A 10,265-nucleotide genomic window follows, 5' to 3' on the forward strand; every position below is an offset into this window, starting at 1 on the left:
CTAAATGTCGGATTGCGTGAAAGGATCCAAAAAATAACGTCACAAGAAGAAATACCATTGATCCGATGGTACATACCCGATGTAAGTACAACAAAACCTAACGGATGTGAGAAACAGCCATAACATTAATATATTTTCCTGTTTATGTATATTCAAGGAATATGATTCAACAGGCAGACAACATGCCGAGCAAGAGGATGGGGAACAGGTGAAAATCGTGAGTAGATCGTTTTTTTAAACAATGATCTATTATTTGATACGTCGATACCATAACACTGTTGAAGTACTTTTGCTGCTTCTTGGGCAGCTCAAGGTTGAGCATGTCGCGCAGACATGGCCACATCGCCAATCCGTTTCCAGGAAACTTGGTCTAGGATTACAGTCCTCCATCCACGGCTGCATCCGATCCCCGACAGGTTTGACTCAACTTGATTCAGCCAACGGGCTCGCTGTACTCCTCCCCCCAGGTTGGGCATGAGTCTAGCATGCCCCAGCTATCGGATCCTTCCGGCTTTGACTACTGTCAGGATATCAGTCCTCCGTTAGCATAGTTCAGGACTCGTGCCTGTAGAGGATTACCGGACGTATCAGGGTTCGATATATCGTGCATTTCGTGTGTTGCTGGAGTCCTCTTGATCGCAGGAGTATATGAAGCCCTTAGTAGACACGATTTCCCTGTTCAATGTGCCTTCGGGTTTCGCTGCTTACGAGTCGGGCTCTATCACGGTCAAAGTCCCACGCGAGCAGGTACTTTGTCTTCATCGCTTTGATCCTCAATCCAATTTTCGAAGCAGCTAAAGAACCAATTTTATAAAGCTACATTCATTCTTTTAGTTCAACGGCTTCCGATCGATGCTCCAATTGTGTGCCGTGTTTTGTACGGTGTTAAAAAGTCAATTATTACAATAATTTTTCAAACAAAAAGAAGAGTTTAAATTTTTTAATTATTAAAATAACTTCTATCTTTCTGTCAATTTAGTATAAAATTAATGGTAAAAGATTTTATGGTTGATTTATTGGCTTATTATATGCTATTCTAAGACGCAACATTATCGAGAATCGTTATGAGTCCACACGCGATCCGCGCACCGACCGTATCCTCCTCACCCTGGAACGAGATCGGATTGTTGATGGACAGGTCCGGAAACCGGTAGATCTCGGACGGTTTCTCGTGTATCACGATCGAGCGGCCTACGATGCCAGCAAACCCGAACAGATTAATGTACGGGCTGTGGAAATCGATCATCGCATTCCCATCCTCCTTTACCTCGATGTTACCGATCTGTCCGGAGGTCAAGATTAATCACAACACTCCCACTGCCAGTTCATGAATCGCCCCACCGGGCCAGTACTACTTACAATACTGCTGCGAAAGTGTGGCCCCGTCGATTTGCATCCCTCGCGCATATCACCGAACGCGTGTACGTGGACGGCGTGCTTCCCCACCGGAAGGCCGGTAACATTGATGGCCGTCTGGACATGACCCGGAGCCCACTGGCGGAAGGAAATCGTTCCCATGATCTGCTGCTCCGGATTGTCCGCAACCAGTGTTGCTCCCGCCTTCCACGATGGTTCCGGCTAGTGCAAGCGTGTAAAGGATGAATAACGAAAAACAAATCGAAACGGAAACAATGGATTAAATGGTGGGAATAGTCGGGGTGGGATGGAAGAGGAATGTTTTATGGGCATCACTGGGCATCAGGAATTGATGGCAAAGAAGAAGAAGAAGCGAAAAAAAATACGTGCTTCGATTGGCGCTCATATTTGCATTCGGTGGCCGCCACCTGCATGCGAAAGTTCTCACGCAAACGCATGTGCGTAGATGCGCCACACGCACGCACGTGCTGGGTGTGGTGATAGTGAATATGTGTGTACATTGATTTACACACGATGATTGTTGCGGCATGTTTGTAGGTTATTTACCGGAGGTAATTAATTTAACCGAGAGTGTGAAGTTAAACACACGCCACGGCCAGTTTTGGACAGCAAAATAGGACGCTTTCCTATTTAAAAAGGCAAAAAAAAAGGCGAGAGTGATGTTAATGCAGCCACTTAGGTCCACCAGTAAGATGGCTAGTAAAATTCTGGACAAATCTGTGATTAGATGTGGATAACTTAGCGGGAAACTCTCGTATAAAAATGCCGATCTTGCTCAGGATCTTTTTCATTGTTTGGAGAGACTGCCCTAACCCTACTAGCTCTACTGTTCGCTCTATAATAGCTAAGGCCAGTGATCAGCAAGAACCTAAAGCTCCATAGCTCGATGCTCCGAATTGCGGAAATGGATGTATCGTAACTTACCCTGGGTAGAATTTCAAACCCCCGGAATCCTCGCGGCCCTAACGGAATGCCACTGGCAGTACCACCCGGACCCAGCCCAACCGTTGGATCGATAAACTCCACATCGTCCGTAAGCCGGTCGACGATCGCGGCTTGTTGACCCGTCACCAAGTGCAGTAATCCACAAAATGCAACGACTCCAACAAACGTTGGTCCAAAGATCACCGACTGTACCATGGTTGGATAATAAAACCTAAAGCAAACGTATTTCGGAACTACTCCGCGAAAGATGCACTCACAGCCACTACTTGTTCGCAACTAATCAGCCTCAAGCTGCGGTACGTAAGATTTATTGTGATTAGAACGCATCGTGTGGTGTGTGTTGAGCTTGATGGGAGAAGCGCATCCATGCGTTTGCCTCCAAAAGCGAAATGAAAAGGTCGTTTTTCCGCGACTGGAGGTAAATGGAAATGCTCGCTGGTAATTATCGGGGATTATAGACAGATTGATGAGAACAATGCTGCAACACAGTGCAGGTATGAACCGTACGCCGTACCTAGTTTGGCGAGCCAAGTTGTTGCGAAACGACAGCTCACATTGATCTTCTCTATTCTTGTCGTCAGAAAATTTTGGTCTGCTGAGCAGAGATTGATGAAAATGTATCCAACCCAAAAATATCCTTTTCCAAAGAAAGTTGTGAAAAGTTAGGCTAGGACCACCCTGGGCTTTAACTGGGTCTATACATACAGGTGCAAGAGATAACACTGTGCCATGTACCGTAGCGTATGATTAGCACAGAGAAACCTCGCCACATGATTGCATGTTTTGCGCAATGAGTCAAGCCAGTGAGAAACCTGTAATGAAGGCTTTTCCGTCTCTTACGGCTGTCTCTTTAGGTCATCGGTTACGGATGATGGATGATAGGCTCATGCACACAGAGTAAATATTAGTAGTACACAGAAGGCACTTGACCCACACAATGTGGATTTTGGAATTCAATTATGCGTACTGTAGGAGGGACCAGTTCCGTTTACTTTGCTTCCCAACTCCATTAATAAGAGATCGAACTCGATTTGGCGGATGCTTATTATCGAGTGTGGTTTTCTGGAGCATACTTAAACAAACAGCCACAGCTGCTTCTTTTCACACAGCCCAAAAGCTTGGTCAAATCCATGGGGTGATGGGTGGTGATTTGGTCAAGTAAGCAATCATCAAAATTATATCCTGCAAGATGCAGTAGACATAAATAGAGTATCGTTTTCATCCAAACCGGTCCATAAAAGTCCGTTCCTTACCGAGGCAGACATCTTCAATAGTGTAGAGGTCTTTTGCGGATTCTAGTTATCATCGACATGGGACGGATTCTTCAACCACTTTCACTGTGGTTATTTTTGCTGACCATAGTACACACTGGCATTTCATCGCCTACTGAGCAGGATCAGCGTGTAGCATCAGTACGAGATCTTCTAGTGCATCTGAGCCGCTCTCGACAGCTGCTCGTACTTACTTGCTGGTCACCGTCCGTACGTTATGCCCTGTGGCAAACTACTAGCAATGACCGTTTTGTTCGCTTTGCCCCAGTTGACAAGCGGCATCTTCCCTGGCATGATCGTAATCAGCATCAAATCGTAATTGTAATCGATCTTTCCTGCCCCGGGACGGATGTGTTGCTGAACAGTGCAAATCAATTGCTGTACTATCGTGTCCGTTGGATTGTACTTCAAAGCACACTTGAAGTGCGAACTGTTAAAGGGTGGAAAAGCTGTACCGAATATCGATTGTTCAATGAACTTCCGCTGTTGGTAAGCAATGAGTTATATTATTACTGCACTGATCCCGTAACGGGCCGCCATTTGGTGCGACAACAGTATCGACTGTCGACTGAAAGCTCTCCACAACCGGTGTACGAAACGTTTGGCATATGGGAACCGCATTCAGGAGTTCGCGTGGAATCGTCTACCGTAAGGACTCCGGTAACATCGATCAGAAGGCAAAATTTTCACCAGTTTCAATTACGTGCCTCGCTGGTCATTCTGCACAATGAAACGCTCAACCATCTGGATGATCTTCAGTGAGTAAGGGCTAAGGATCCGTGGAAGGATATTATTTGTGATATCTTTTTTTTTTCTTATCTCTCCCTCTTCCAGCGATAAGCATATTGATACGATTTCCCGTGTGAACTATCTGCTCACGAAATCCGTCGCTCACGCACTGAATGCGACGGTCAGGTTTAGCATCGTAGACACGTGGGGATATCGAGATCCGCAAACAGATCGCTACAACGGAATGGTCGGTGAGCTGCAAAGTGATCTGGCCGATCTGGGCGGAACGTCCATGTTCTTCACGCAAGATCGCATCAAAGCGGTAGACTTCCTGTCGATGACTGCTTCGACGCGAGCTAGCTTTGTGTTTCGGGCACCCAAACTATCCTTCACCGACAACGTGTTTGTGCTGCCGTTCGATCAGTACGTCTGGTATTGTACGGTAAGCTTCATTCTGCTGTCCGGACTGTTGCTGCTGGTGGTGCTGCGTACTGAGCGTCGGTACAATGTAAGCTCCGGGGCGGAGGATAACAACACCAACACCGTAACCGGCCTGTCCGACACGCTGCTGAACGTGTTCGGTACAACCTGCCAGCAGGGTTCGTTTATTGAACCGAAAACGGCCCCATCGCGATGTCTCATACTACTGTGTTTGGTGGTGCTGATGTTCCTATATGCCAGCTATTCGGCCAACATTGTTGCACTGATTCAATCACCCTCGACGAAGATACAAACGTTGGAAGACTTGTTGGCATCGCGGTTAAAAACCGGCGCAGAAGATACGGTCTACAATCAGTACTACTTTCGGGTATGTTTACACAAACTTTGGTAGCGAAGATGAAACGTCCAGCTAATTTGTCTACTCTAATCTTCAACACAGCACGAAACGGAACCCATCCGTAAAGCGCTCTACGAACGCAAGATGCGAAATAAAGATGGGACGGAAAATTTTCTCCCACTAGCCCAGGGTGTTGAGCTCGTACGGCAAGGGCACTACGCGTTTCATGTCGAAAAGGGTGTCTGCTACAAGCTCATCAGCGAAACGTTTCAGGAGGAAGAAAAGTGTGGTCTACAGGAAGTGGAATACCTGAAAGTAATTGAACCGTACTATGCGGTGCAAAAGAACAGCTCATTCCGTGAACCGGTACGTATTAATCTGTTTAAGTTGCGCGAGTTTGGCATACAGGGTCGGGAAAATACCCTGCTATACACCAAGAAGCCACGGTGCGTTGGTGGCAGTAGCTTCATTCCGGTGTCGATCGTTGATGTTTGGCCCGCGCTGGTAACGCTTGGCTGGGGCTATTTTCTCACACTAGCGATGCTGATCGGTGAACAGTTTTGGGTGCGTGTGCGTGATCGGATATTGCCGGCCGATGGGTACTTTCAGCAGTAGAAACGTAATAAGGGCTATTTTTTTATCGTACTTAATGTATGTTATTATCATGATTTAATATGTGATTCCATTGAAAAAAACAGCCTGTTCGCAATTTTTTTTCTTCAAAAGGCCGTTCTGGTGCGGCCTGCTTATCAGTTCAGTTACATTGAAGGCACTCAGACCGCAACTCAACTCAATATCCTGCTTGTTTATACGTACTATTGAGAATTTTTCCCTTTTTTCGCCTCATACTACACTACATTTGTCGTAAAAGTAAAAGTACAGTATTCTAAACGAACTCATCATTCGTGGATATTTGTTTAACACCCAATAAAAAGAAGAAACAACAATCACAAATTCACATTTTGGCATGGTATACCGCTTAAGAAAGAGAGAGAGAAGTGCGCTATCTAATGATGCTTCAGGAAATCTTTGCGCGTAATTATGCCCCGCACACGATTCTCCGACGACACTACGACGAGATGGCGCAAACCAAGGGCCCGAAACAATTGGAAGATGCGTGGTACCGATGTGCCTTCCTCGACGCTGTACGGTGAAGGGTTCATAAACATTTCCATGTTTACGGAGAATTTTCCGCTCCTTTTGTGTGCGTTCACGTGCAGATCCTAAGGGACAAATAAAAAATAAAAAATAAAACAATTTGAGAAAACGTTTGGCGAGATAGGAGGAGATACAAGAACTATACCTCAACGGCTGGATAGCGTGGATAAGCATCGCGAAACGCTTCAATACTGACGGTGGACTCCCAGAAGCTGCTCGATTCTTGGTAGTAGCTGTGCTTCAGTATCACCACCAGCTGGGAGCGCAAGATCAATCCGATCAGACGACCGTTAACACGTGATCCCTACAAAATCCAAAATTTAATAATTTGAATTCCCAAAGAAAAAAAATACTGCGAAACTCACATCATCACCATCTTCCACCACGGGGAAACCATTGTGGGACGTATTTTTCAGTATGTCCATCAGATATTGAACCTTCTCCTCCAGTCGTACGCAGACGACCGGACGGGCCATAATGTGACGCGCGGAGAGATTTTGATACTCCGGCTCTACGTGCCATGGAAGCATCGGAACACGCGATGTGCGGATTTGAATGTCATAGATGCCTTCGTTGAAGTAGTCTCCGCTCCATTTGGCCGTCATCAGTGTTAGTATGATTGGTAGTATAAAGCCAATGTTACCGGTCGTTTCCAGTAGGATAACACTCAAGCTAAGCGTCATTCGTACAACGCCTCCCAGTTGGGCGGCTGCTCCAATCAGCGCATACTTCCCTGGCGACACAAATGCCTGCAATAATGATACGTAATAAATATTAATTATTTATCGCTCTCGCACAGCAAAGCAAGCCAGTGCTTACACTCGAAGCGGGAAAGGCGAGCACTGTGAAGGACGCGAGCAAACGTCCCCAGGCGGCACCGATCAGTAGCGTGGGAATGAATATTCCAAGCGATACGCTCAGCCCGTACGTAACACACGACAGCGGATAGTAGATCAGCACAAATACCGCCAGCGTGAGTATCTTGTGTGAACCGGGAGGATCGTGGAAGAGTGCCTTCACCGTTGCTTCGGGCGTTTGGAACCAGAGTGCCGCAGCAGCATTATACTCATTGTCCTGGCAGAACAGCTGCACCGGATGCTCGGTTGGATCGCGTCCCAACGGTCGGCAGTCATTGATCGTGTAAGCCATCAGGCAGGCAAAGGTAGCGCCCAACACGGCAACAAATGCCGCTTCCAAAACCTTTGCCCATCGTGGCTTGATGGCGTGTGCCCGAAACATGTTGATCCTACTGTTTACCGCATTCCAAAGCGCTCCAGAACATCCTCCCAGCATGCCCATCAGCATAAAGATCGGCAACTCAAAGTACTCGAACGGAAGCGGTGCAAATTCGCCCAAATTAAACAAACCACGGTAGTGGAAGCTGCTCAGCCCGTGGTATGCCGACAGGATCAGATTGAGCGTAAACGAGCTAATGATCGAGGCGAAAAACGTGCGCCAAATGAGACTCTGGTTCCAGAAGCTGGCTGCCTCTTCGAGCGAGAATAGAATCCCACCGATCGGAGCACCGAAAGCGGCCGCTACACCTGCCGCAGCACCACCCACCACAAAGTCGCGCTTTTCATGATCGTCCCGGAAGTGCTGCAGTATCTTCAAATCTCGCCGAAAGGTGGTGCTTTTGCCTTGCGAAATGCCGGCCGCAATGACCGCACCGCTGTGTATCATCGGTCCTTCCTTTCCACCGGCTAGGCCACCGATTACGGATGTGGCCACTCCAACCGCTTTCACCGCTAGCGTTTTGATGCGTACGATTCGTGGCACTTTGACACCGTTCAGGTAGCATTTCACCTGCGGGATACCACTGCCAGCAGCGACCGGTTCAATGTATGCAACTAGCGTAGCACCAATGACGACCGGGACGAGATTTAGCAGCGACCAGTACAGATAGGGAATGCTCAGATCACCTCGCAGCACATTCTCGTCGACCTGGCTCTTTAGGAATGCGTACTTCAGACGGGAAACCTCCTCGATCACGATGTTGATGCAGCAGGCAACAATCGCGGTACAGACACCGATTTGGAGCGAAATGACCCAGCGGGAAAAATCCTTCCGTACGGTGAACTTTGGTTTGATCTTCGTTTGTTCCCGGCGCCACAGCACATTTTCGCACACATCGTAATCCAAGCTCTGGGAAGAAGAGGAATAATGCACAAGGTAAAAAAAAGAAACGGTATTAATTTAGAAATTGATCACTAAATGGGGTGTTCCACCTCAGTCGAGTCGTTGTAACTTAATTGCTTCATTATGCCACCTCTGACTGCATCTCTTCCGTTCCAAGTGCAAACTTTCTTTGCTAAAAACAGAAGCAGACAACAACAAACAGAAGGAATGGTGGTTCGTTATCACGAAGTAGCAAGCCCTTTGCACGCGTCAATGTCTATCACTTGGGTGCGTACGTACAAACCGTTTCTCAATAAAACCACTCCTCTTTCGCGCTTAACCCCTTACAGGCAATACGTGGTTCCCGGGAGATAGAAGATGATATGCTGTTGTAGCGCAGTCTTTGTAGGGCTACTTAATTCTAGCTAACAACGATAAGACCGTGTGTCTTGGAACTTAAGACACAGTACAGATATCGCACGCGATGTATGCACAAATCTAGTCTTAGTTGCGTCAGACTTAGTTTTAGCACGTACCTCATATTGGGACGCTTCCTTCGATCGCCTGTTTAAGTTAAAGGCCGGGTCGGCGTCCGCTGCATTCGTGACCGGTATATTGAAGTCGGTCGGTTCCTGAAACAAAGACAAAACCAAATACAGACATTGGAAACACCGAAAAACGGATCAAAGATTAGCATTTTTCTTACATTTCGCGGATTTCGCCGATTCACAAATTCTTCCTGGTGGATGTTTTCTTCATCACTGTCGGATTCGAATAGTCGCCTTTCGAGCGACATTTTGTTGCTTGATTAAAGTATATTGTCACAGTTTGGTAAAAAAAAATCCGATAGTTCGCTTTCGATTTCAATACTGCTGATGACTAATTCCGCTTGCTCTACAATGAATGTGTTCTACAGGTCAAACTCTCTATCAGCACAGATGACAGAGACATGAACACAACATAGAAGAGCAGCACTTGTGATCGCGTGTACATTTAGAACTGAATCGTATATTTAACCATTTTGCTAAATAAACTAAACGGATTGATTTTGGACGAGAATTCTTATTCCGCTTTTCCCTAAACTGCAAGGCAATCACTTCCGAAGGATAAATGTTTACGTAGGTGGGAAGCAGAACGGACGCTGTTGCGTTCTTTCGTTCGATAGCAGCTGTATTTGTTTACATTTTAAACGTCAAAGTGATATCGCTTAGTTTGCTTGACAGTGGTTACACTTTGCTTAATTTTTGGAACATTTGAGCATATTTAATAAATCTGATGATTTTGACATGTTTATTTACGCATTTGCTGGCTTATTTGCTTTCAAATAAACAACCTAGAATCAATTAATCGTTTCTTTTCCGTCCGCTCATCATCGTCTGCGTAAACAACAGTTTATGCTTTGCTTGAAAATTATTACAATCCGAAAAAATGCTTGATATGTTTACCTGTAGCAAATGCAGCAACCCCACCAAACACCACCCTCGATCACCTTAGCAACCGACCAACATACAAATACAAACGATTCTTCTTCCTATCGCAACCGGTGCTTTTCTCTCTCTCTCTCTCTTGCTTTCTCTCTCTCTCTCTTCCCTCTCATTTGCGCTTCTATATATCTCTTTTTCTCGTTCACTTGCGCCGTTCCCTGTGCCGTTAGTGCGTATGGTGAATTCAAAAATTGATCTCCCAAGCATGAAGCTTCATTCAATGCGTTCCCGTTGTCCCGTGCAGTTGCGTATGCGTTGTGCCCGTTAGTACAGTGGTGTTTGTGTGCACAATCTCAAGAGAGCTTTCGCAGCTTCGATCAGTGTTAAACCGCCGCTGTTTCAAACGCTTGTTCAAAGAGCGTTCAACGCGCGCGTACAGCTAAAGACCGTGCCTGTATGTGAGAA

General features: G+C 46.4%; 2 protein-coding genes across 2 annotated transcripts; one reads left to right on the plus strand and one right to left on the minus strand.

Annotated features, from left to right (window-relative positions):
* The first annotated feature begins 485 nt into the window (after positions 1–485).
* On the plus strand, positions 486–5,715 carry LOC126561185 (uncharacterized). The gene is made up of 5 exons (XM_050217131.1): positions 486–541; positions 748–806; positions 3,622–4,351; positions 4,428–5,130; positions 5,203–5,715. Exons 1-5 carry the CDS (start codon positions 486–488, stop codon positions 5,713–5,715), a joined length of 2,061 nt encoding a protein of 686 aa, XP_050073088.1.
* Positions 5,716–6,047: 332 nt separating this feature from the next.
* LOC126561699 (H(+)/Cl(-) exchange transporter 7) lies at positions 6,048–9,172 on the minus strand. The gene is made up of 6 exons (XM_050218003.1): positions 9,083–9,172; positions 8,913–9,008; positions 7,078–8,403; positions 6,624–7,007; positions 6,404–6,562; positions 6,048–6,323 (listed from the first exon to the last, which is right to left on the minus strand). Exons 1-6 carry the CDS (start codon positions 9,170–9,172, stop codon positions 6,108–6,110), a joined length of 2,271 nt encoding a protein of 756 aa, XP_050073960.1. The 3' UTR covers positions 6,048–6,107.
* Between the last annotated feature and the right edge of the window lie 1,093 nt (positions 9,173–10,265).

Source organism: Anopheles maculipalpis, chromosome 3RL (assembly GCF_943734695.1).
Source record: "Anopheles maculipalpis chromosome 3RL, idAnoMacuDA_375_x, whole genome shotgun sequence".
NCBI lineage: Eukaryota > Metazoa > Arthropoda > Insecta > Diptera > Culicidae > Anopheles > Anopheles maculipalpis.

Bases quoted from the DNA above. Each gene is read 5' to 3' on its own strand.
- LOC126561699 (XM_050218003.1), bottom strand. From the start codon at position 9,172: ATGTCGCTCGAAAGGCGACTATTCGAATCCGACAGTGATGAAGAAAAC. The intron at 9,009-9,082 runs GTAAGAAAAATG...TCTTTGTTTCAG, and splicing joins ATCGGCGAAATCCGCGAAAT to GAACCGACCGACTTCAATAT. The intron at 7,008-7,077 runs GTAAGCACTGGC...TCATTATTGCAG, and splicing joins TCGCCTTTCCCGCTTCGAGT to GCATTTGTGTCGCCAGGGAA.
- LOC126561185 (XM_050217131.1), top strand. From the start codon at position 486: ATGCCCCAGCTATCGGATCCTTCCGGCTTTGACTACTGTCAGGATATC. The intron at 542-747 runs GTTAGCATAGTT...CCACGCGAGCAG, and splicing joins TGTCAGGATATCAGTCCTCC to GTACTTTGTCTTCATCGCTT. The intron at 807-3,621 runs TTTTATAAAGCT...TGCGGATTCTAG, and splicing joins CGAAGCAGCTAAAGAACCAA to TTATCATCGACATGGGACGG.